Source organism: Ostreococcus lucimarinus, chromosome 15 (genome assembly GCF_000092065.1).
Source record: "Ostreococcus lucimarinus CCE9901 chromosome 15, complete sequence".
Taxonomy (NCBI): domain Eukaryota; kingdom Viridiplantae; phylum Chlorophyta; class Mamiellophyceae; order Mamiellales; family Bathycoccaceae; genus Ostreococcus; species Ostreococcus sp. 'lucimarinus'.
The window spans coordinates 432,281-456,271 of NC_009369.1; the positions used below are offsets into that span (position 1 = coordinate 432,281).

General features: G+C 64.1%; 14 protein-coding genes across 14 annotated transcripts; 9 read left to right on the plus strand and 5 right to left on the minus strand.

Moving 5' to 3' along the window:
* Positions 1 to 981: 981 nt before the first annotated feature.
* Positions 982 to 1,389, minus strand: OSTLU_8959 (predicted protein; the record flags this gene model as incomplete). The annotated part of the gene is made up of 2 exons (XM_001421761.1): positions 982 to 1,156; positions 1,214 to 1,389. Coding segments are annotated over 2 exons (351 nt in total), but the record flags the coding sequence as incomplete, so codon positions are not given.
* Positions 1,390 to 3,728: 2,339 nt separating this feature from the next.
* Positions 3,729 to 3,953, plus strand: OSTLU_9043 (predicted protein; the record flags this gene model as incomplete). Its single annotated transcript, XM_001421626.2, has 1 exon — positions 3,729 to 3,953. A coding segment is annotated over one exon (225 nt), but the record flags the coding sequence as incomplete, so codon positions are not given.
* A 748-nt stretch (positions 3,954 to 4,701) lies between these two features.
* On the plus strand, positions 4,702 to 6,231 carry OSTLU_1559 (predicted protein; the record flags this gene model as incomplete). The annotated part of the gene is made up of 2 exons (XM_001421627.2): positions 4,702 to 5,283; positions 5,353 to 6,231. Coding segments are annotated over 2 exons (1,461 nt in total), but the record flags the coding sequence as incomplete, so codon positions are not given.
* A 122-nt stretch (positions 6,232 to 6,353) lies between these two features.
* Positions 6,354 to 6,914, minus strand: OSTLU_7611 (predicted protein; the record flags this gene model as incomplete). The annotated part of the gene is made up of 1 exon (XM_001421762.1): positions 6,354 to 6,914. A coding segment is annotated over one exon (561 nt), but the record flags the coding sequence as incomplete, so codon positions are not given.
* An 859-nt stretch (positions 6,915 to 7,773) lies between these two features.
* OSTLU_40699 (predicted protein) lies at positions 7,774 to 8,136 on the plus strand (the record flags this gene model as incomplete). Its single annotated transcript, XM_001421628.1, has 1 exon — positions 7,774 to 8,136. A coding segment is annotated over one exon (363 nt), but the record flags the coding sequence as incomplete, so codon positions are not given.
* A 620-nt stretch (positions 8,137 to 8,756) lies between these two features.
* OSTLU_40656 (MIT family transporter: magnesium ion) lies at positions 8,757 to 10,130 on the plus strand (the record flags this gene model as incomplete). The annotated part of the gene is made up of 3 exons (XM_001421629.1): positions 8,757 to 9,136; positions 9,251 to 9,735; positions 9,778 to 10,130. The coding sequence occupies 3 exons, from the start codon at positions 8,757 to 8,759 to the stop codon at positions 10,128 to 10,130; spliced, it is 1,218 nt and encodes a 405-aa protein (XP_001421666.1).
* A 253-nt stretch (positions 10,131 to 10,383) lies between these two features.
* On the plus strand, positions 10,384 to 11,004 carry OSTLU_7494 (predicted protein; the record flags this gene model as incomplete). Its single annotated transcript, XM_001421630.1, has 1 exon — positions 10,384 to 11,004. A coding segment is annotated over one exon (621 nt), but the record flags the coding sequence as incomplete, so codon positions are not given.
* An 840-nt stretch (positions 11,005 to 11,844) lies between these two features.
* OSTLU_27929 (predicted protein) lies at positions 11,845 to 13,387 on the minus strand (the record flags this gene model as incomplete). Its single annotated transcript, XM_001421763.1, has 1 exon — positions 11,845 to 13,387. Exon 1 carries the CDS (start codon positions 13,039 to 13,041, stop codon positions 11,845 to 11,847), a length of 1,197 nt encoding a protein of 398 aa, XP_001421800.1. The 5' UTR covers positions 13,042 to 13,387.
* A 325-nt stretch (positions 13,388 to 13,712) lies between these two features.
* On the plus strand, positions 13,713 to 14,752 carry OSTLU_27930 (predicted protein). The gene has a single exon (XM_001421631.1). The coding sequence runs from the start codon at positions 13,822 to 13,824 to the stop codon at positions 14,719 to 14,721; it is 900 nt and encodes a 299-aa protein (XP_001421668.1). The 5' UTR covers positions 13,713 to 13,821; the 3' UTR covers positions 14,722 to 14,752.
* Positions 14,753 to 14,801: 49 nt separating this feature from the next.
* On the minus strand, positions 14,802 to 16,372 carry OSTLU_25632 (AAAP family transporter: amino acid). Its single transcript, XM_001421764.1, has one exon. It carries the CDS (start codon positions 16,323 to 16,325, stop codon positions 14,922 to 14,924), a length of 1,404 nt encoding a protein of 467 aa, XP_001421801.1. The 5' UTR covers positions 16,326 to 16,372; the 3' UTR covers positions 14,802 to 14,921.
* Positions 16,373 to 16,796: 424 nt separating this feature from the next.
* OSTLU_27932 (predicted protein) lies at positions 16,797 to 18,125 on the plus strand (the record flags this gene model as incomplete). The annotated part of the gene is made up of 1 exon (XM_001421632.1): positions 16,797 to 18,125. One exon carries the CDS (start codon positions 16,797 to 16,799, stop codon positions 18,123 to 18,125), a length of 1,329 nt encoding a protein of 442 aa, XP_001421669.1.
* Positions 18,126 to 18,178: 53 nt separating this feature from the next.
* On the minus strand, positions 18,179 to 20,683 carry OSTLU_40456 (predicted protein; the record flags this gene model as incomplete). The annotated part of the gene is made up of 1 exon (XM_001421765.1): positions 18,179 to 20,683. A coding segment is annotated over one exon (2,505 nt), but the record flags the coding sequence as incomplete, so codon positions are not given.
* Positions 20,684 to 21,794: 1,111 nt separating this feature from the next.
* On the plus strand, positions 21,795 to 23,231 carry OSTLU_27934 (predicted protein). Its single transcript, XM_001421633.1, has one exon. It carries the CDS (start codon positions 21,951 to 21,953, stop codon positions 23,124 to 23,126), a length of 1,176 nt encoding a protein of 391 aa, XP_001421670.1. The 5' UTR covers positions 21,795 to 21,950; the 3' UTR covers positions 23,127 to 23,231.
* A 362-nt stretch (positions 23,232 to 23,593) lies between these two features.
* OSTLU_27935 (predicted protein) lies at positions 23,594 to 23,938 on the plus strand (the record flags this gene model as incomplete). The annotated part of the gene is made up of 1 exon (XM_001421634.1): positions 23,594 to 23,938. One exon carries the CDS (start codon positions 23,594 to 23,596, stop codon positions 23,936 to 23,938), a length of 345 nt encoding a protein of 114 aa, XP_001421671.1.
* Positions 23,939 to 23,991: the final 53 nt, after the last annotated feature.

Below are 23,991 nucleotides of genomic sequence, written 5' to 3' on the forward strand. Positions count from 1 at the left end.
ATGTAATCAATTTATTGTCGGTGGACATCGTTTGCCTAAGTCGAGTCTCTATTATTATATTGTCTAATCGCTACGATGTGCTAAACGTGACGAGATCTACGGCGCGCGGCGCCTGTCACTTTCGACGCGCGAGAACGCGGCAGCCTCAAACATTTTGATGACGTCGGATGGAATCTTCATTCCGTCCGGTGGTGGTGGAAGGAGCATCGGATCGTCGCAACACGCCGCGTACGCGCGCGCATACGCCGGTACTAAGTCCTCAGGCCACTTGAAATCTCGAAGACGTGACTCGATTGTTTCCGCGAGCGACGTATGAAATGCCATTTCTTTGTCAGACGCGGCGACGACGGCGGCTTTCTCTCGTGCGCGCACCAATCGACGCGCGCGCGCGTACGTGGCGTCGTAGTACAAACGCGCGTGCACCTTCTCTTTCGCACAATCTGATTCTTCGACGACAGGCCTCTCCGCAGGTTCTTCACTCGCAACATACACGCGCATGCGAAGATCAATTGCGCACACGGGTTGTTTTTCCTCAACCAAGGCGAGCCAAAACGAACGCTTCGCCCCTCCGTCGCGCTCCGTGAGTAATCTATGAACGGAAATCTTGGCACATCCCATGAAGAGCGACTTACCTTGGCGATTCAAGTGGTAGACACGTATCGCGACCACATCCGCGGCGGACGATTTGCGTTCCGTCGCGACGGTGAATTTCATCGCGTGATTCCACACAGGATCCTTCGTGCCCGCGCGTGGTGCCGTGGCGTGGAGTTGTGTTCCGCACATCACCTCGGCGTACGCGTTACTCGTGCCAAAGACGTCGCCGGCGCTGAGGTCCATCGCACGCGCCGCAATGATTCGCAAGTCAGTGCGCGCGTCGTCTTTGAAGTATGCGATCACGTTCATCTTACCCAGACACTCGAGTTTTGTCGTCAATTGTCGCCATTCTACGTCGCGAATCGCAGCGTGAGTATCCATCGGTCGCGCCGCCTTGATTTCACGCACGCGCACCGCGTATTGACTCAGTAAATCGTCGTCGCCCACCATGTCATGATCCCACAACTCAAACGTCACGTACGATTCTGAGCCACGATCTACGCGCTCAAACTCAAAGGTCTCGTTCCACACCGGGTCGAGCGTTTTCTTCACCGTCTCCGTTCTGAACGAGTCCTTCCCGGCATGATGGCCGAACGCATCGCCGCTCGCGACGGCTAACGCCTTAATTTTGGCCGTCGACTCGTTGACGCGATGTAACTTGACAACGACGTACGGGTCAGACAGCCCCGATAAATCGGATCCCTTGATCCCGTGCGCGCTCACCACCTTCACTCGCAACATCCCATCGATTTCGTGGTCAAAGTAACACTGAAATTTTAGTCGCCCTAGTTTCTCCGGCACGCGAAGCTCGTGATTCAACTCGATCCACCGCGCCGGTTCGCCCGCCTCGATCGTCGGCACGCGCCTCGCCAAAATCTCACACGTTCCCAGCGCGTATCGCATCTTTACGTCGTTCGTCTCCCCTTCTTTCGCGCCGCTTCCCCGAAACACGCTCGCTCGCACGACGTCGTTTAAAGAAACATCCGTCACGTACACCTCAAACGTCGTCTTCACCGCCGCCTCACGCTGCGCATCCCGAACGACGCCGCGACTCTTTTGTCGCTGTCGCTCCATCGCGTACCGCACCGGCGCCTCTTCGTACGACGTCGCGAATCCGTGCGAGCTCGCGTTCGCCTTCTCGCTCGGCTCGACGTTCACCTGCGAGTGACGCTCGCGCGCGCGCTCGGTCAGCGATACGAACGACGGCGACGCGACGACGACGCGACCGCGCGATGCGAGCGCGCGAGATTCCACGACGCGTCGCGACGCACCGTCGCGTGCACGCGGTGGACGTCGCGCGGTAGACCGCGCGCACCGTCGATTTCGACAACCAACTTTAACGGTTTCGGACGGTCGCGCGCCGCTCTCGCCTTGGCGCGCGCGCGGCTCTCGTCGACGCCGCGCGCGATGACGCGTCCGACGGCGTCGTACTGGATCTCGCGCGACGGCGCCGACGACGGCGCGGCGTCGACGTCGGACATCGCGCGCGGCGACGCGAGGCGACGTGTGCGGCGGAAACGCTCGCGGAGGAAACGCTCGACGCGCGAGAAACGCGTCGCGGAGAAAAGAACCTGGGGAATGAATCGACTACGCGAACGGCGCGCCTCGCGCCGCGATCTACGGGCTACGCGACGCGGTGCGCCGCCGCTCTACGCGACTCGCGTCGCGCTGCACGCGAAGGCGCGAAAAGCGTCGCGCGCGTGGCCGCGCGCGGCGTCGGCGAAAAGAAACGCGGGCTCGCGCGAGGCGGCGATGGCGCTCGTGACGTCCACGGGGTGCAGACGCGCGCGTTCCAGCGCGTCGATCAGGACGTCCATCGTCGTCGCTTGACGCACGGCGCTCACGACGAACGCGCACGGCGTTCGAGCGTACCGGTCTCTGATGACTTCTCGGGCTCGAGACGCCTCGAGCGTCTCGAGCGTCGTCGGCGCGCTCTCGTCGTCGGCGCCGCGAGCGCGCAAAAGCGCGCGGAGCGCTCGAACGAGTCCTGGAATGAGGGTCGGGTCGTACGAGCAATCGGCGGCGAGAACAAAGTCCGCGTTCACGGCGCCCAAGACCTCGACGGGCGCGCGCTCCCAATCTAAATCGCGAACCGACACGACGAGCGCTTCGTCCGGCGTCGACCGCTTCGCGACGGGCGCGTCGAGGGCGTCGAACACCACTCGCGTCGCGCCGTCGCCGTCCATATCTACGTTGAGCCGCACGTTGTCGCGCAAGTTTTCCAACGTTTGCGCGTCGCGATCCGTGAGCACCAACGCCGCGGGCGCGCACCGCGCCATCGCGACTCCCGCGACGCCAACACCGCTTCCGAGCTCTACGACCGCGCGTCCGCGCACCAGCGCCTCGCTCGCGAGCCGCGACATCACGAACTCGCTCGCGACGAAACCCGCCGGCCACGCGAAAGCTCCCGTGCTCCCCGCCAACGCGTCGCTCTGCGTCCTCGCTCGAATCGCGTCGACGTCGCGCGTCCCCAACGCCGTTCGCGCGTTCATCTCTCGCGCGTCGATCGCCCGCGACCGCGCGTCGTCCTCGCACCGCGTCGCGCGTTCGTACGCGTACACGCAGTCGCGCCATCCGTCGCGCTCGCGCTCCCACGCCTCGTCGTCTCGCGCGTGCAGCGCCGCGGCCAGCGCGTCGTCCAACGCCAACCCCGCCGCGGCGATCGCCTTGCACGCCGCGCGCGCGACGCGCACGGCGTACGACTTTGAAAATTTACTCGAAATTTCCAGCGCGCGCGCCAATCGCGCTTGCGCGTCCTCGTCGAGCGTCACCGCGCCGTCCGCGCGCGCGCACCGCGCGAACAATGTATCGCAGTCTCTCTGCGCCAGCGCCACGGCGAGCGCGCGCGCCTCGGCGTGCGCCTCGTCGTCATCGCTCATGCGCCGCGGAGTGATGGGCGACACAAACCGTCGCGTCGTCGTCGACGCCGGACGCGCGCGCGCGACGCCGTCCGGCGCGCGACGATGCGCGAGGCGACGCTCGCGTCCGCGCCGCCGCCCGCGCCGCTGCTCATCGCGCGCACGCTCGTCGTCGCGGTGGTTTTGTACTTTATCGCGCAAAAGTTGAACGATCGACGACGACGCGCGCGCGCCGTCGCGACGCCGTCGCGCGCGCCCGTCGATCGCGCGACGACGTACTCGAGAGAAGACGTCGCCAAGCACGCCGCGCGCGACGATCTGTGGGTGATCATCGACGGCAAGGTGTACGATTTGACCGAGTACGTGGACGAACACCCGGGCGGCGCGGACGCCATCGCGCGAAACGCGGGCGGAGACGCGACGACTGGATTCAACGGGCCGCAGCACCCGTCGAGAGTGTTCGACATCGTGGACGATTACTTGATCGGCGCGTTGAAGTGACGCGGCGATCGGGCGACGCGCGGGGTCGTTTCGAGTCGACGCGCGTCGACGCGCGGCGGCGACGGCGCGGCGGCGGCGCGGCGGCGGCGCGGCGGCGCGCGCGCGGCGCGGCGACGACGCGCGGTCTCGCGCGTTCGCGCGTCGGCGTTCGCATCCTTAGCATTCGTAGCGTTTTCGTGTCCATCACGGACGACTTTAAAGATCGCGCTCGCGTCGTCGTCGCGTCGTCGTCGTCGTCCCGCTCGCCGCGCTCGGGACGCCTCGTCTGATCGACGTCACGCTCGCCGCCATCGCGTCATTCGCCGACGCGCGTGTGGACGAGCGTCCGACGCGCGCCTCGTCGAACGAACGCGCGAGAACGCGCGCGCTCGACGCGATGCGCGCGATGGTCGCGCGTCCCGCGCGCGCGACGACGACGACGACGACGACGCGACGCGCGCGCGCGGATAAGATGAAAAGCGCGCCGATGACGACGACGACGCGCGCGCACGTCGTCGCGCGCGCGATGCCGGCGCGAGCGCGCGCGGGTGATGGTGCGCGATGCGCGGTGGTCGCGACGCGGGACGCGGGACGCGGTGACGGCGTCAAGGCGCGCGCGGCGTCGAGCGAGGATGAGGGAAAAGACGCGAGCGACGGCGGCGAGTCGGGGGACTCGGAACTCACGCAAGGGATGATCGACGCGATGCAAGCGCGACGGGCGCGTAAGATGGCGAAACAAGAGAGTAAGGGACCGGCGGGATTGGAGGACGTGAACCCGGTGAATCTCGGACGGAAGTCGCGGGCGGCGTTTGAGAACGTCTTCAAGCAGCTGACGTCGTTGACGTCGTTTCAAAAGTCCACGGCGCCGACGAACGCGAGAGAGTTTGATCAGGTCTACGACGCGGATTTGCTCAGTGGGAGCTCGGTGGGGGAGTTCGAGACGCCGAACGCGAAGTTTACGACGGTGTTGGTCACGGGGGCGACGGGGCGCATAGGTCGCGTTTTGATTCGCAAGCTCTTGTTGCGCGGATACACAGTCAAGGCGCTCGTGCGTCGCCAGGAAGACGTCGAGAAGCTTCCGGGTTTGGTACAAGTCATCGTCGGGGACGTCGGGGAGAAAGAAGTGATCAAAAATGCCATGATTGGCGTGAACAAGGTGATTTACTGCGCGAGCGCAAAAACCTCCGTCACGAGCGACTTGTACAACGTCGCCGACCAAGGTGTGAAGAACGTGGTATCGTGCATGCAAGACTACTATCACATGCTCGCTTCCCGTCGCGCCGGTCGCAGCGCCAAGTCCAAGGTGATGTTGACCAACTTCAAGCACCCGACGGCGTACGAGGCGTGGGACGTCGAAGAGATCGAAGCCGACGCCGGCGCCGGCGCCGACGGGCGATGGGCCGCCGCGGCGGAGATGCAGCGTGTGAACTTCGATCCGCTCTACCCCGAAGACGAGGACAAACCTTTCGAATTCGCGACGTTCAACGGTTTCATCACCTCTCGTACGGGTAAGGCTGAAGTGAGCTCAAACGTCGAAGGTTTGCAAGCCGACGTCGACTTTTCAGCCAAGGAAGGTTTGTTGTTCCGTTTGAAGGGCGACGGGAAGCGCTACAGCGTGATGCTCACGCAGGACGATGGTTCCAAGTTCAGATTTTCGTTCAACACCACTGGGGGATGGCAAGTCATTCGTATGCCGTTTCACAAATTCGTCAGTGAAGGGAAAACTTCTTGGGGAGACGACGGCGACGCCATTCTCGACTTGACGAGAATCGAGAAGATTGGCGTTCGCTTCGATGCGAGAAAGAACCAACGCGAGACGACGATGTCAGACGTGATGAGTGGGAACAATAACATGTTCAACTTGACGCTCGAGTACGTCAAGGCGATTCCCAAGGGCGAGGAACCCGATGTCATTTTGGTTTCGTGCTTCGGCGCCGGTTTGGAAGAGGGCGAAGAAAAGGAACGTATCCTGAAGATAAAGCGTGACGGTGAACGCGTGCTGCGCAACTCTGGTGTAGGATACACCATCGTTCGCCCGGGTGAGCTCGTCGAAGAGGCTGGTGGGGGCAAGGCGTTGGTTTTCGATCAAACCGAACGCATCAACACGCCGATTTCTTGCGCCGACGTCTCCGACGTCTGCGTCAAGGCGATGCACGACGAAGAGGCGCGTAACAAGAGCTTCGATGTCGGCTACGAGTACGAAAGCGAGCAAGCCGAGTACGAGCTGATCACCCAAGTCAAAGGCAAATCCGACAACTACCTCACTCCGGCGTTGAAGGTGCTCGAAAAGAACTCGTAATCCCAGTCGCGGCGAGACGAAATACTAGACCACGCGCGGTGCTGTATGTAAACGACGAACATTCATTCATTCATATGTTCTACCTAAACCTGCGCCGCCTCCTTCAGCAGAGGCCTGACTATGGAGAGTAGCGTCTCGTTGTCCGAGGCGTAGCGTTGGAGTAACCGCTCCGTCGCCGCGTCCGCGAGCTCCAACGCGCCGTTATCTTTAAACTCTTCCCCCCTCTTCGACGACATGATGCGTAACTTCTTCACACATAAAATGACGGCGTAAAGCGCGCGAATATCTTTGCCATTGGTGAAATCAATCGCCGCGGCGAAGTGATGCTTCGCGTCGCGAATGTTTTCCTCGCCGCCCATGGTGTAGAGCACCTCACCCATTCGCCTGTGCGAGTTGGGATCGAACGGTCTCGCGCACAGCACTTCTTCGTAACAAAACAACGCCTTCTCGTACTCACACCGCTCGGCGTACAGCTTCCCAAGCTCCAGCCACGCCTCGTCGTCCGCGCCAAAGTCTTCCAGATACTCCGTCAACGCCGCGACGGCGCCCGGGACGTCGCCCTCGCTCTTCGCGCACGCCACGCGCATTTTTCGCAACCTCGCCTCGCCTTTATTTTCCTCCAACATTTCATCCAACATCTTTCGCGCCTCCGCGGCGCCGCCCTCCTTTCCGAGCGTCGTCGCCGCTCGCAGCGCGCGCGCTCGAATCGACGTCGTCCCGAACCGTCCCTCCAGCGCCTCGCACAGCTTTTCCGCCGTCTCCGCGTCGCCGTAATCCAGCGCCGCGTACACCGCGCGTTCACATCGCGCGTGCGCTTCCCTCGCGCGCGCGCCGCTCCCTCGCAGCGACGCGAGCGACGTCGACGAGTTCGCGAACGCCTTCGCCGCGCGCGCCCACGACGCGATCTCTTTCCCACCGCCGCGCCGCGTCTGTTGCGCCGCGTGCGCCGGCGCGTCGTCGCGCGACGCGCGCGCGTGCGTCGACGCCGCTCGCCGCGCGTCGTCCAGCGCGCGCTCGTGCTCGCGCGTCATGCGCGTCGCCGAGTCGCGTCGATCGCCTCGCCCGATGCGCGCGCCATCCGTCGCGCCGCACACACCGACGCGACGCGATCGCCTCGCGCCGTCGCGCGCCGTCGATCGAGCGACCGCGCGCCGATCGCGGCGCCGCATGAAGCGCGTCGCTGACGCGCTCGCGCGCCGCGCGGCGCGACGGACGCGCGACGGGGTTTCGACGAGCCTCGGCGAATCCGCGCGCGCGCGCGCCGCGTCGACGATGTGCGTCGCGCTTCGTCGACGACGCGATTCGCGCGTGTTGAATTCGAGCGTCGCGACCGCGACGCGCGGCCGCGGCGACGCGTCGACCGATCCCAGCCGACGATCGAGCGACTGACCTCGCGCGCGTCTCGCGCGCGTCTCGCGCAGGACGAAGATATTGGACGGGAGCGTGTGGTGCGTCGATCGCGACGCCGAGCGATGCCGACGACGAAACGATGCGTTATTTGTAGTCGCGCGCGACTGACGACGACGACGACGACGACGACGCGCTCGCAGGCACTTGGAGTCGCGCTCGGGCGAAAAGGTCGGCGAGGACGAGCTCGGAAACGCGTACTACGAAAACAAATCGTATCAACAGGGACGCTCGCGATGGGTGGTGCCCAAAAACCTCGACGATTACTCCGCCGCGAACATTCCGCGCGAGTGGCACGGTTGGTTGCATCACATCAACGACGAACCGGGTCTTCCGAACGCGACGACGCCGATTTACGAAGACGCGTCGCCGTACTTCGTCGCCGGGAAATCGAACGCGGGGACGTACTTACCGAAGGGGCACTTTCTCCGTCAGCGTCCGTCCGACGCGGGCGTGACGCGGAGTTGGGCCAAGTACCAACCGTGGTCACCGCCGTGAGTAGATTCGTCCGTTTGTAACACCGTGTTTCGTCTTTCGTCGCCTCGCCCGGCGCGCGCTCGCGGCGCGGGGATCGTCGCCGATTCCACGTCGCGCCGAATCGTCAAACGTCGACGCGCGACATGGGCCGTCGAATCGACGCGAACGGTGGCGCGTCGAACGGTGAAGCCGACGCGTCGCGCGCGTCCCCTCGCGCGCGCGACGACGCGGTGTCGCGCCTCGACGCCGCGACGGTATCGCGCAGTGGGACGCCGCCGCTCCCGCCGCTCGCGCCGTCGCAATACGAAGCGATGCTGCGCGCGCAGTACGCCGCGGGGGTGAGCCCGGGATCTGGGTTCGTCCCGGACGACGCGCGAGCGTCGGATGAGGAGGACGGCGACGACGAAGGCGCGAGGCGGCGGTCGCGGGGACGAGCGAGCGGGACGGAGGAAGACGCGAAGACGAAGACGAGGGACGAAAACACCGCGGAGGGGCGCGCGGGGGGGCTGGTGAGGGATTTGATGGGAGGGTACGGCGACGACGCGCGCGGTACGGTGAGCTCGAGCGCGACGGCGGGAGCAGAGGGTCGACGCGAGGCGAGCGCGGCGCGAGAGGCGGCGACGAGCGGATTGCAGACGGTGATGGTTGGTAAACCGCCGCGTGGGGTTGGAAACTACGATAAACCGAACGGCGACGATATCGAACCCGTCAAAGCGGTGCCGGTGTCGACGTCGGGGCGTGCCAAGGTGGGATGGGTGCGCATCAACACTCTGGGCGTTGTCAACCGGTTGTCGATGGAGAAGACAAAAATCGCGACTTTGCTCAGGGTACCGCTGCGGGATTTGCGCGTGCTCGAACCGACGACGGCAGATTCGTACTCCGCCGCGGTACTGTGTCGTGAGCGCGCGATCGTGGTGAATTTGGAGCAGATTAAAGTGTTGATCACCGCCGAAGAAGTCATCATGACGGATTCGCAAACGAGCACGGTGACGCACTTTTTGCCCGAGCTCCAAACCCGGTTGTTGCGACGAAAAAGACTGCGCGAGAGAGACCCATCGCTATCGACGCTACCGCTGAATTTATCTGCCGCAGACTTGACGAATGTGATGGAAGGTCAAGCGGAGAAGGCGAAGAGCGAAACATCGCCCGAAAAAGAATTACGCCAGGCGCAGCCCACCACGGATGAGTTCCCGTTTGAATTCGTAGCCCTGGAAGTTGCGCTGGAGATGGTGTGTAACACCCTGGAGGTAGAGGCGAACAAAGTCGAGCTCGACGCCAAGCCCGCGCTCGAGGCGCTTCGTAAGCGGGTCGACAACGTCAACCTCGAACGCGTGCGAAGGATGAAGACGAGACTCGTGCGCGTCGCTGGTCGCGTGAGCAAGGTTCGAGAAGAGATTCAACGTTATTTAGACGATGATTCCGACATGCGTGACATGTATTTGACGCGTAAATCGAAACAACAGTCGGAATCACTCAGAAGGGAGGGCTCCGTGACGTCGCCTCCGCCCAACGGCGCGGATGGCGGCCAACGAGGCGCGACGGCGCACTATCAGCTCGAGCACGCATTGAGTGCGTCGAGCGGACGATCTCCGCTCGGTGTGCACGGCGTGCACACACAAAGTGGCGAGGCACACAACGCATACTTCGACGCCTACGATGAAGACAAGGATCTACAAGAGCTCGAGGATTTACTCGAAACGTACTTTACCCACGTCGATTCCACCCACCGCTCGCTCAACGGTTTGAACGAGTACATCGATGACTTGGAGGATTTGATCGAAATTGAACTCGATTCCCAGCGTAACCAGCTCATCAAACTCGAGCTCATCCTGACCACCGCGACGCTGTGCCTGACGTGCTTCTCCGTCGTCGTCGGCATCTTTGGCATGAACATCAAAAACAACGTCGAAAATGAGCATGGCATGTTTTTGTTGGTCGTCTTGCTCGGTTCAGCGGCGACGATCGGCATGTTCATCATCCTGTTGCGCGTGTGCCGATATTACAGGCTCTTCTAGCGACCGCCCTTTCTTGCAATTAAATCATCCAAACACCGGGAGCCGCTCGCGACGCCGCACTCCATGGTGTGGCATGGCGCCGGTCGATTTCCGCGCCGTGCGCGCGAAAGCGTTGATGCGCGAGTCAACGACGACGACGACGACGACGACGCGCGACGACACCCTTTCGTTCGCCGCGCGCGGTGGATTCGTCGACACAGATGTCGATGACGAGATTTCATCTTCATCGTCGCCCGACGTCGCGAAACGCGTCCCGGGGTTGGCGTATTGTCGTGAATTCATCGGTGCGCGCGACGCCGAGTTCGTCGAAAGCGCGTTACTGCGCGAGCCCGCGGCGTGGTGGACGAAAGGACGCGGTCGAAGGGTGATGAACGCGGGCGGGACGTCGCCTTCGAGGTTGTATCGCGAAGGCGATGACGAGGCGATTCCGACGTACCTGCGCGAACTCGTGGAGGTTTTGGTACGACGGAAAGCGAGCGAGCGCGCGGCGAATCACGTGCTGGTGAATGAATACGACGCTGATGGATTCATTTCGCCGCATTCAGATGGGGACGTGTACGCGCCCGATGTGCAAATTTTGACGCTACGGTCGAGCGCGTTGATTGAGTTTTGGCCGGCAGAGGGCGCGACGGCGGGAGACTTTGATGAGTGTGACAATATCGATGCACCGCGGCCGGTCGTGAGCGTGTTGCTTGAACCTAGAAGCTTGTTGATGTACCGCGGCGAAGCGTATCGCTTACGTCACGGTATTCGCGCGCGAGTAAAAGACGTAGTGGCTGCAGAAACGGCGAACGCACGCGAATTAGGATTAGAAATAGGCGACGTCGTCGAACGTAATCCCGCGGGGCGGCTCAGCGTGGTGTTCGTGCGAAAGTACGCGGAGAGAAGATGTGAGTAAGAAACTAGTTAGGCGAGAGCGTCGAGAATCGGATCGAGTCGACGAGTCACCTCGTTTCGAATCGAAATCGTCTAGGGTCGTCGTCGTCGTCGTCGTCATCGGACGGGTGCCTCGATGTGCGTCGTCGAGCCGACTCGCGTAGCAGTCGCGCGCGCGCGAAGAACTCGTCGGCTTGATCTCTCTTCGCGTGCGCTCGTCTCGACATCTCTCGAGCGCGTTGGCGAAGACGGCGATGCGCCTTGGCAAACATCGCATCGGCGTCATGTTCGAGCTCTTCAGCCATTCGTCGCAGCTGTAACGCTCGACTTTCGAGATGCGCTGGCGATGCGTTCACGTCGTCGCCGCGCTCTTCCATTTCCATTTCCTCTACCATCATTTCACGAAAGAGACGTTGCATTCTCGCGTCGCGCTCGGCGACACTCTCATCGTCCAGCGCAGCGTCGTCTTCGATGTTCTCCGCCGACGAAAAGTCGTTCGTCGTAGTTTCGTTCTTCGTATCGCTCTTCGTAGTTTCACTCTTCGTGTCGTCGCTCGACGTCGAAGACGTGCGAGAGGACCACAGGGCGCCCATCTTTGGATTTGGCTGCGCGCTCGCTCGTTGGGGCACCAAGAGCCACGGCAAGGATGGTTTCACAGGCGATGGCGACGACGGGAAGAGCGATTTTTTTGCGAGTGTTCGTAGCAGCGACGCACGCACGGCGATCGTGGATCGAGCGAGCACGAACATGTCGCGTCAGTGTGTGAAGATTTTGGACGAGACGAGACCAGACGAGTCGACAATTTGGCGCACGCCCAATATCTACAATATCTACGATTTCACGCGCGTTTCTGACGCTTGAGTTGAGCGAGCGTGGGCACAGCTCGCGCCATCGCGACACGCACGGATGTGGCGAACGTATCCTTCACACCCACGTCTCGCGCTGCTTTGGAAGATTGCAAGACGAAGACGCACGTGTCGTACGGCGACGCTCGATAGGGATCGCGCCGTTGATGCGAAGCGCCGTCGCAATATCCGTGGTCGACCGCGGCGATGAGTACGTTCGCTCGAAGAAACGCGCTGTTTGTGAGCGCATCGAACGCGCCCGTCTCTTTCCATCCCGGCATGATGAAGACAAACGTGAGCGCGTTTTGTGACTTCTCCGCGCGTTCGAGCAACGCCTCGCACCAGAGGGCGGCCTCGTCCAAGACCTCGCGCACGAAAGGTGGATTTACCTCGTACGACCCTCTCGACGGTTGAAACGCCGCGAACGAGCCGATGCTCCCGAACGGGGCGTCGACGTCGCCGAAAGCGCTGCAAAATCGCGCGAAGTACGCGTTCATGGGCGACGCGAAGCACTCCATCGTAACCTTCAGATCATCGTGCAACACGCGGAAGACGTCGTGCGAGCACGCCGCTTGGAATCCATGGCCATGAATCGTTTTGTACCTAAGCAACAGCGCGAACATTCTGTCGTGCACGTCGTCGTCACCGTCGTCGTCGCCGCCGGCGCGCGAGTGCTTTTCGTAAAGCGCGCGCAACTTGCCGTACGCCTCGTGCGTCAACTTGACCAAGTAATCGTCGCCAAGCGTCAAATCTCGCGAGTGTTTATGTATCGTCAATTTCGTCGCCGCGAGCTTGGCCAGACCGTGCGCGCCACCGTCCACCAGTTTCTGTTTCATCGCCTCCAACGCGACGACCTCCTTCGCCGACGCCGCGCACACCGACGCCTCAATCTCGATGGCGATCGCCTCCGAGACCCCCGCGCGCATCAAATCGTTCGCCATCGTCCCTTTCGTCGCGCCGTCGTGCGCGACGTTCGGAAACATGGCGTCCGTGTTCTCCCCCACGAGGCCGCACGCGCCTCGTCTCCGCCGTTTCGTCTTTCCCTTTCCCGCCGCCGCCGCCGTTCGTCCCCGCGCCTCCTCCGCCAACTTCGTCGCGAACCTCCATCGCTCGAGCGCCAGCTGCGGCGGCGCTTCCAGTCCCCCCCTCCGTTCGCACGCCGCTCGAAACGCCTCTCGCACGCGTTTCATCGCCTCCGCGCGTCTCGCCTCGCAGTGCGCCGCCGCCCGCGCGCTCCGCGCCGTCGCCCGCGCGCACGCCGCGTCCACGCGCACGACCGCCGCGTCGTGTTCGACCGCGAAGTCGTACGATTGACCCATCGCGCGCGTCGTCGTCGTCGTCGTCGTCGCGCGTCGTCCCGCGTCGTCGTCCCGCGTCGTCGCCTTCGCCTTCGTCAGCGCGTGTAACGGTCCCGCCGTCCATCGTCGTCGCGGCGTCTTCGTCGTCGTCGTCCTCGTCGTCGCGCGCGGCGACGGCGTCTCTCGCGTCGTCGTCGTCGTCGTCGCTCGCGTCGTCGTCGGCGGCGGCTCTCGCGTCGTCATGAAAGGTTCGCGCGACGACGCGTCGCGGCGCGCGGCGGTCGACGCGCGGCGGTCGCGCATCGTGGCGGTATACGGCGCATTTCGTGGCGGTGTACGGCACACTCGATCGTATCGTAAGGCTCGTGGCCCCATATAGCGCGAAATGCGACGCCGCGCGCCCGCCCGCGCGTCTTTGGGTGCGATCGCGCGATCGATCGATCGCGCGTCGCGAAACGCGATCGATCGATCGCGTTTCGCGCGCCGCGATCGACCGGTCAAAACCCTAGGCCCGCGAGGTCAATCGCCGCCCGGGCCCTCAATTGTCCCCACTCGTCGTCGTCGACGTCGTTCGACGCGATTCGATCGCGCCGCGAACGCGAGATCGACGACACCGACACCTTTCGCGTCGTTGAACGCGCGCCTTGGCTCGATTCGCGCGTCGCGCGCGACATGAATGCCGACGAAATGATCGCCGACGGCGACGCGAACGGCGTCGACGTTCGCGCGCTCGACGAGGCGATGGCGATGGACGACGATCACGCGAGCGCGCGAAAGAGCGCGTCGTCCGCGCCCGCGAACGCGAACCCGCCGCTGCCGCCGAACGCGCGACCGCGGCACGAAGGGCGAGGCGGGGCGAACGGACACGGCGGCGAACGACGACGAGGCGGCGGCGAACGAGGCGGAGGACGAGGCGGTGGACGTTTTCAACAGCGAGAGCGCGCGCCGACGCGACCGGGGTGGTTCGCGACCGGGGAGGTGGACGAGCACAGCGGAAGGCCCGCGCACAGCGGACAGTGCGAGGGGTGCAGGGTGAGCACGGTTGTGAATTTCAGACCCGTGGTTGGCGGCAATCCACCGTTGTGCGGAGTGTGTTTGGATTCGTTGAAAGCCGCCACCGCGGGAGGATCGGTGGACGGCGACAACGCGTCGGGCGGACCGAATCGTGGGCGACGAGGCGGGCGCAATGGGGCGATGATGATGATGGGGATGCCGCACCAAGGCGGGTTTCAGGGCGGCGCGAGGTTTTCGCCGTACGCCTCGGGCGGGCAGATGGTGATGATCGATCCACGGATGATGGCGGCGTACGGTGGAGGTCGTGGAGGCGGTATGATGGCGGCGTACGGCGCCGCCGGCGCGGGCGGCGGCGGTGGGCGCGGTAAGAACAGGACGTGGACGAGAGAAGGCGGAGACGCCGGCGCGGGGGTCGGCGGACAAGAAGACGTGGACACGTCGGGCATTCCGTGCATATTCTTCCAGCGCGGCGCGTGTCGCGCGGGGGATTCGTGTAAGTATTCCCATAGCGGTGAAGGCTCGGGCGCCGCGCCGGCGGAGATGAACGTTGAAATGTGAGCGAAGGCGCCAAGTTTTGTAAATATACGTACGTCGGTCTGCGACTTCGAGCGCGGCGCGCGGCGTCGATTTCGCAAGCGTTCGCTTGTATTACACAAAAAAACTCCCCGAATTCATGACGCGGAGCGAATTCGTGACGCGAAGCGAATTCGTGACGCTTCGCATCGATCACACTCAAGAGATATCGTCACGTTCGCCCCTTAGAGGACGATAGAAAGCACGATGCACGTGACGCCCGTGACGAAGACGCCGCCGATTCTCGCGAGCTCGAGCGGGACGATTTCAGCCTTGACCTTCTTTTGCGTCAAGTACAGAATCATCGCCGGCAAGACGAGAGAGAGAATGGAGCAGCACACACCACCGACGTAGCCGAGGACGACGCCAAAGTTCGGGACGTTAGCTGCGGTCCAAAGCGCGCCCGCGGTGAACGCGGTGCGCACGGCGAGCGCTTGCGGCGCGCCGATGGATCCCGGCTTGTCGCCTTCGAGCACGTTTTCGCAAATGCGGAGCGCGGATTGCGCCATGATCGGGTACGTGGACAGCAAGTTCAAGCACAACAACAGTTGCACCGCGATCCCCGACGGGCCCGTGAGCATGGTGACGACGACTGAGGAGACCCCCGTGCCGAAACCCGCGGCGCCGGCGACGCCAAAGAGCCCGGCGATGACGGCGGCGCCCGTGAACGCCTTCACCGCGGCACCGAAGAACTTATCCGGTTGCGGCATCGCTTCCTTAATCCCGAACAGGGTGAAGTGAATGAAGAACAAAAACGCCACGGTGCCGAAGAATCCCGGAAACGCCGCAAAGTTGGCCACCGGCAACGCGCCGAGTTGCAGCGGGTTGGACAGCGCCGTCGCCGTCGTCACCGCCATGCCGACCGCGACCGACGCGGTGCCGACGGCGGAAATCACAGCCACGCCGCTCATCTCGCGCAACCACGACAGCGCGATCATGAGCGGCCCGACGAGCGCGAGCATGCTCGCCGTCGTCGGCGACGCCCCGAACGCGCTCACCCCGAGCGCGGGCACCACCACCTTCATCGTCTCCGCGATGAAGATTAAATAGCTCACCGTGATCCCGAAGCACGTCAGCACGTTCATCACTCGGCACGCCGCGTCTCCCGCGCGTCCCATCGCCGCGTTCGTCAGCCCCGCGTACGTCGCCACCTCGCTCGCCGTCGACGCTCCCGCGCCGACGAGCGCGTCCTGCGCCTTAATCAGCATTCGCAGCGCCTCGAGCGCGAACACCAGCGACGCCGCCATGCACGTCCCCACGAGCGCGATCCCTCCCTGCGCGAACGCCCACGGCAGCGCGAACCCCCCCGCGCCGAAGATCGCCTTCACCGTGTTCACGATCGCCGCGTTTTCCCCGCTCGCGTCGCCCGCGGACGCGAAAGTTCGCGTCGCTCGCGCCTCGCGCGTCCCGCGTCCCGCGATCGTCGTCGCGTCGTCGCGACGCGCGCGTCCCGCGTCCAACGGGACGCGCGCGAAACCGCGTCGCGCGCGCGCGCGTCGCTCGATCGCGACGCCGCGTCGCGTCGGTCGCGCCGTCGCGCGTCCGGCGACGCATCCGCGCGTCGCGCGCGTCGCCGTCGTCGTCGCCATCGTCGTCGTCGTCGTCGTCCCGCGTCGCGCGCGCGTCGCGACGCCGCGGTGTGCGGACCGGGAGAGCGCGTCGTCGCGCACGCGGGTGTTTGCGTCCGGACCGGGAGAGCGCGTCGTCGCGGTCGTGTTCGCGCGACCGCGACGCCGCGCGCGACCGAAACGAGACGTGCCGAACGGCGCGGCGACGCTCTTCGTCGCGACGACGCGCCGAAGTCGTGACGACGACGACGACGCGCCGACGCGACCGAGGCGAGACTTTCGGCGCGCGACATGAAGCGCGCGCGCGCGACGCGCGAGGACGGGCGCGGATTCGACGCGCGCGAGGCCATGCGCGCGTGGACGCGAGGCGCGCGGGAGACGACGCGCGAGGCGACGCTGCGCGCGTTCCACGGCGGCGACGTGACGAAGATTCTGCGCGAGTGTCGAGACGGGAGTAACGAGGCGTACGACGACGACGACGTCGAGGCGGCGATGGAGGCGCTGACGCGAGACGGGACGACGATCAACGCGCCGTTTTGTTTCACGGCGGGCGCGATCGGGCTGAAACGCGCGCTGCATCTCGAGGCGTGGGCGCGGCTGCGCGGCGGCGAGTTTCGCGGACGCGACGGGGAGATTTTCGGCGTCGCGGGGGGGTGCGTCGGTTACGGCGAGTGCGAAGTCGGCGTGTACGCGTCGAGGGCGAACGGGGACATCGCGGAGTGGCATCGGGACGCGTGCGATAACGCCACGATTCAACTCGTCGGCAAAAAGCAGTGGGAGGTGGAGGTGTACCGCGACGCGCGCGACGGCGCGGAGCTCCGCGAGGAGCTTCGAGGCAAGTCGCGAAACGCGTCGGCGAGCGACGAGGCGACGTGCGGCGCGGATTACATCGAGCAAATTTGGACCGAGACGGAGATAGTGACGCGCGTCATCGGACCGGGGGAGACGATTTGCGTGCCGCGAGGGCGAATGCATCGCGTCGTGCCTTTGGGGGAAGGCGTGAGCGTCTCCGCGGACATTCGCATGACGACGATCGAAAGCGCCGAAATCGCGGCGGAGATCGCGTATCTCAAAGCGATCGCGCTCTACGACGAGCGAAGCGTCTCGAAACGTCCCGTCGAATTGCCTCCGATTCATTGGTTGCCGTTTGAAGAGGAATTTTCCGACGGTTTAGTGCTCGGCGCTCGATTGGAATACATCGTCGCCGCCGCGGCGAATCGTTCGGGGACGCACGACGACGCGACGACGTACGAACCGGTGCGGCGGACCGACGGCACGGAAAAGTTGGGGGTCAGCGCGCGCGCGGAAACGTTGCGGCGCTCCCCGACCGCCGTTTTACATCCGTCGTGCGCGTGCGCGGTGCGCGACGACGACGAGCGCGGGGATTATCACGTATTCAACGTCAAAGCCACGTCCGCGCTGACGAATAAAGATCTCATGAGCGAGTTCAACATTTACGTTCGACGCGATTCCGTGCGCGAGGGAGAAATGCGCGCCTTCAACAGCCCCGTCGACTTCATCGAAGCCGAACTAGGCCGATTGGAGCGACAATCGCCCGATCGCGGGAACGACCGCAGGCTCGTGGCGCGCGACTCGGGCGAGTTTTCCGACGCCGTCTCGTCGCTCAGGGGAGTTCTTTACGACGCGAACATTTTGCTGCCTCCGGGCAACGATTGGTGGTTCTTTTGGTGTAACACTTCGAAACGTTTGTCCGACGCGCACCCGTCGGGTCTCGCGCGACGCGACCGCTCGCCGGCCGCCGTTCGAATCCCCAGCATTCAACAGTCGATCGGGCTCCGCGCGATCGCTTCGCAAAACTAGCGCGTTTCAATCTCTACTAGGCGTTTGACAATTTCTAGCAATTCTAGTCAATTCTAAGACGCGCCGCCGCTCGCTCGAAGACGCGCGCGTCGCGCCCTGCGCCGTCTCGCGCGCGGCGCCAGCAACGCGGCGACGACGCCAAAGGCGACGACGTAATATCGAACGTTCGACCCGTCGTCCGCGCGATCCGTCGCGACGTAATCTGTTTTCACATCGAGCGTCGTGCGTGAATCCTTCATCGGGCGCTGTGGAACGGTCGTCTTCAAAGACGTCTTCTCCGACTCGGACACTTTCAATCGCCCCGGAAGATCGCTGTACGCCGCCTTGGCGTCGTGACGGTCCAAAGGAGCGTTGGGGCCGCACGTCATCGAACCTTCGTTCCCAGGGTGTCCTCCGAGAACGGTGCTAAACCGTGAAAAGTCCACGTCTGTTCTTCGCGAGGGAAGAGGCTTCGAGTCCGACCACGATTCGGCGAGACGCTTTCGATCGTCGCAGTGCGCGGCGGCGCACGAACCGCCGACGGCGAACTCGACACCTTTTCGCGCGAAACCGAAGCATTGACCGCGCATGTGCGAGCTGTCGACGCAGTTAGAGTCGACGAACGCGAAGATTCTTCCTTTACCCGCCTCAAAGAGCGATAAAAATGCGTAATCGCCCTCCGCCTTGCCGCGCTGCGTCATGCGTTCGCTGTGCAAATACGCGCCCGCCGGCGCGCGCGTGATGTGGGTTCCGCTCGAGACGATGACTTGGTCGTCATCGAAAACGATGCTATCTTCCGTGACCTCGCCCCCGAACTGAATGCCAAAGTCTTTCAAAAGATCATTCAAAGCCGGCACGTTGGCTCCACCCGTGGCGGCGTGCCATTCGTAGTGCGTGTTGTCGTCGAAAAATTTCAGGCTTTCCATCGTCGTCAAATCGTACCAATCGGCGAAGACGACCAGCCCCAATCCTTCTTCGCGAACGTCTCGAGTGAGTTTGGCGATTTCATCGCTCGCGTACTCCTCTTCGAGATCGATGAGCAGTAGCGCCCCGTAATTCTTCGCGTCAAAGCACGTGAACGGCGATCCCAAGACTTCGACAAAGTAACCCGCCCGCGTCAGATCATCGTACCATTGGTGGAAGTTCGTGTGCGGGTGATCGCCGTGCCAATCCAAAACGTCTTGCTTCATGTCGATGTTATCTCTCGGAATGTATCCCGGTGGATACCGCACGTTGTGAAATTGGTCCCACAGCAATCGCTTGTCGCGACTCGGCGTCGGCACGACGTTGACCTTGAGCGTCATCTCAACCTCCGACACGCGCAATTTCGTCTCTCCGCGCGCGCCCGACGAAGCGACGGTGAATCGCACGCGCCCACTCGCGACGCCAGACTTGGTCGCCGCGTCGTCCTGGACTCGCACGTACAACGCCAAGAACCCAGAGTACGGCCAAAGCGTCTCCGAAAACGCAAAGCGAACGTCGAGGTGCGCGCCCAAGTCGCCGTCGTTCGGGATGAAATCGGGCCCGCTCACAATCTCCCCGTGCGTGCCGAGACCGTTAACGATGGTCGCGTTCAACATCAGCGGCATCATCGTGGCGTAGATTCCTTGTTTGCAGTGCGGCCACGCGTACGGGCACTCCGTCAAGTCAAACGTCGCCGGAATCACCGAGGCGCGCGGCGTGTACGTCTTCAGAATCTCCGCCGATTTCAACAAATCCAGCTTCCCCGCCCCCTGCTCGTAGCGATGTGCTAACGGTATTCGCGTCGCCCCTTCCACGAGCGCCTGTTTCATCACCGCTGGATTTAACACCGACCATCGCTCGCTCTCGGGTATGATGGAGCTGAGCAACACCGCCGCGCCCGCGGCGACGGGCGACGCGACGGACGTCCCCGAAAGCGCGCGGCAGCCATCGCCAACCTTACTTCCCCAGATACCGTCGCCATACGTCACGATATCGGGTTTCACACGGCCGTATCCACTGGGTAGCTCCATCGTGGTCATCCCGCGCGAACTAAAGTGCGCGATGGCGTCGGCGTCGGTGATGCCGCCCACGCCGATGATGTCCAAGTTATCCGCCGGGTTGTTCAACGTTCCGTACAGCGGCCCATCGTTTCCTATCGCGCTAATCATGATGATTCCCGCCGCCGTGATCTCGTTGATCTTGTCCGTGAACGGGCGGTCCAAGTAATCAGGCCCGCCGATGGAAAGATTTAAGACGTGCACGCCCGTGGCGATGGCGTAGTTGAACCCGTCGAGAAACCACGACGTGTACGAGTTTTGATCGTTCGTGAATACGCGAAACGTGTGTATGAGGGCATCAGGCGCGAATCCCGCGCACTGTTTCGACGTTCCCGCGACGACGCCCGCGACGAAGCTCCCGTGTCCCAACCCGTCGTGGAGTTGGTTTTCGTTGGTCCAATTCGTGCGTTCGACGATGTGCCGAAAGTGCGGATGATCTTCGGCGATACCGGTGTCGAAGACGGCCATCTTCACCCCAGCCCCGGTGTACCCTTGCTCCCACAGCGTCGGCGCGCCCATGCTCTTCGCGATGCTCACGTCTCCGAGCAACGAACGCCGACCCTTCGCCGCCGCCGCGTCGTCTTCGTCTCGTTCGCCCAGCGCCGACCGCCGCGTCAACCTTTGTTCCCTGTGCACATCCTTCACCACGCCTCGAAGCGCCGCGCGAAGCGTCTCGAGCACCGCATCACCCTTCACCGCTCCCCGCGTCGCGCCCGCGCCGTCGTCGACGCTCTCGACGACGACGAAATCCGTCGGAAACCGCGTCGCCGCGACGTTGTCGCGAGACGCCACTCGAAACGTCGCTTCGCCCCTCCCCCGACGCGCGCGCGCGCGCCCACCGCCCTCGCGCGCGTCGACCGCTTTCCGTACCGCGTCCTCGTGCGTCGCCGCCGTCGCGTACGTCTCGAACCGCGCGATGAACGTCCCGCGCGTCGTCCCGTCCGCGCGCACGCGCTCGCTCGCCCATCCCGCGGTCTCGTCGTCGTCCCGGACGCGCGCGTTCGAGTCCCGGGCGCGCGCGTCCGAGTCCCGGACGCGCGCCGTCGCGCGCGTCCCCGTCGTCGCGTCGCACGCGTCGTCCACGCGACGCGCGCCGTCGCGATGCGCGCTCGCGACGACGCTCGCGACGACGCTCGCGACGACGACGACGACGACGACGACGCGCGACGCGATCGCGCGCGCGCGTCGCCTCGCCATCCGCGACGGACGCGACGGACGCGACGGACCGTCTTCGCGTCGCGTCGTCCGAAGCGCGTCGCCCAAAGCGCGCGCCCGGTCCCGCGGTCGCGCGGTCGAGTGACTCGGACCGACCGCTCGACCGACCGACCGCGCGACGCCAACACGAATGCGTGCCCGTCGCGCCGTCGACGCGCGCGACGGCACAGCGCGTCCGACGGCGTCGCGAACGCGTCCGACGCCGCGGATGACGACGATGGACGCCGACGCGACGCCGCTGCTGCCGCGCGGCGCGCTCGAGGACGACGGCGCGACGCGCGAGCGGGACGAGCGAGGACGACGACGATGGCGACGCGGCGTCGCGATCGCGGCGCTGTTCGCGCTGGGAGGGTGCGCGGCGATCGCGAGCCGAGACCTGGGAGGGCGAAAAGCGACGACGGACGCGACGACGCGCGATAGAGACGCGAGCGAAGCGACGGGGGGGGAGAGAGACGACGCGAGGACGAGGACGAGGACGGAGACGCGCGCGGGACGAAGCGCGGGACGAAGCGCGGGACGCGGGACGCGCGACGGGACGCGCGACGCGGCGACGGCGACGCGCGACGCGCGGACGACGGCGACGATCGCGTCGACGACGCGCGAGCGAGGGATGTGGGTCGACGCCGTGGAGCGCGTCGTCGCCGCGGACGCGGAGGACGACGCGGAGGGTGTTGAGACGACGGCGGCGACGCGAGGACGATGGATCCCGACCAAGGCGCGGGTGGGGGGAGATTTCGACGTCGGCGAAGAGAGCGACGATGCGGAGCGCGAGGACGCGGAGGCGTCGTCCGACGCCGACGACGCGTACGAAGCGAACGCCACGCTTCGCGCGTTGGACGACGAGGTTTGGATTGAAAATTACGGGCAAGCCAAGCGCAGGAGGGCGCGCGCAAAGTTTCTGCGCGCGCACGGCGTCGATCCGAAGACGACGTCGGGCACGGCAGCCTTCGCCGCGCTCGGGGCGACGCGAGATGACTGCCCGGCGGCGTATTTCGCCCCGAAAGTGGGCGCGGCGAGCCTCGGCGGGCCCGGCGCGAGCGAGTTACCCGAGCACTTTGCAAAGTTTTCCGTGCACGCCACGAAATTGGCGGCGTTGGCGGATCAGATTTACATCTTGTGCACCGAGTGTTCTTTAGGCATCCCCGAGGATTGGCGGGCGAAGACGTCCTTCGTGCACGGGTTTAGAATCGACGAGTGTCTCAAGACGCAGGGAATCGACCACTGGCACAAGGCGTCGTTTTCGCACGCCCACGCGTTGATGGATGCTCAAAAGAAGCAGCACAAGACGGTCGCCATCATCGAAGAAGACGTGATCACGCGAGATTTCGCGGACGGCGGCGTCGGGTGGCGCATGCTGTTGGACAATCTGGGGCACGTTCGCGATACGATGCGTTTGGAGAAGGATTGGCGCACGATTCGCGTCGGCTATCGCGCCATGTTCATCGATAGATCGATCGAGAGCGTCAGCAAGCTCGAAGGCAAGGAGACGTGTCCGAAGGATTGTCGCTGCGAGAAGAAGAACGCCTTCACGTGCATCATGCGCCAATCCGGGTGCGATATGCGTTCGAGCGATTTCTACCTCGTTCGCGAAGCCGCGTACCAGCCCATCATCGACAAAATCTACGAAGGCTACACCGTCGATTGCGAAGCGTTGCGCGAGGTGCCGAATCAAATCTACATCACCCCGCAGCTTTCGTTTCAAGGCACGCTGGATTTAAAGCTCCAAACCCAAATCCAAATGGGCGAAGAGTTTATGCAAAAGTGCGCCGTCGGCGCCACGGCGTGACGCGCGCCGTCGACTTTCGCGCGACTGGCGCGGCGCATCCTAGGTAGATAGAGCGCGTGGAGCGCATTCATCTGCGCGACACGTCGACGACGTCGACGCGCGCGTTGATTTTGTAATCGAAACGACCGCGCGGACAAAGTGTCGGTTCTTCTTTCGCTCGCCCGCTCGCTCGCTCGTCGGCGACGGCTCGACAGCCCCGCGGCAGTGCGCGCCTCGACGTCGACGGCGCGGTCGAGTCCGTGGACGCGATCGCGCGAGAACGAGCTCGTGGACCCGCGCGGCACGGCGCAGGGCGAGATCGACGCATCCGCGCGTCGTCGCGGTCGTCGCGTCGTCGCGCCGTTCGTTCGTTCGCGCCGTCGCCGCGCGCGACGCGTCGAACGCGTGCGTGATTGATTGATTCATCTGTTCGGTTTTATTCGCCGTCGACGAACGCGCGAGCGCGAGGCGAGAGCGAACGATCGGTGATGTTGCTCGTCAAGCTGTGGATCGCGAAAAAGCTCGCCGTGCTGCTCGCCGTGCGCGCGTTCGGCGTGAAGAGACTGTACCGACGAGGATTAAAGCTCTCGCGCTACGCCTTTGGCGACGTGGAGGCTTCGGAGAACGCCTATCGCCGGACGACGGAGCGAGTGCTGTGGCACACGTGTCACGCGGCTATGATAACCGAACAGTGGCTCGTGCGACGGGCGACCGCGTTCACGGAAAAGGTGTTCACGAACGCCGGGTTCAGCGCGCGAGGGATGCCGAGCGGCGGGGAGGCGTTTGGCGGGACGAAGGCGACGCCGAAACCGCCGAAGACGAAGACGCCGTGACGACTTCGAGCGACGAGCGATGGACGTTCATCATAGGGAAACGGGAACGCGCG

What these genes read in the sequence shown, in the direction of transcription:
- OSTLU_27934 (XM_001421633.1), top strand. Translation starts at nt 21,951, where the DNA reads ATGTGGGTCGACGCCGTGGAGCGCGTCGTCGCCGCGGACGCGGAGGAC.
- OSTLU_27930 (XM_001421631.1), top strand. Translation starts at nt 13,822, where the DNA reads ATGAATGCCGACGAAATGATCGCCGACGGCGACGCGAACGGCGTCGAC.
- OSTLU_25632 (XM_001421764.1), bottom strand. Translation starts at nt 16,325, where the DNA reads ATGGCGACGACGACGGCGACGCGCGCGACGCGCGGATGCGTCGCCGGA.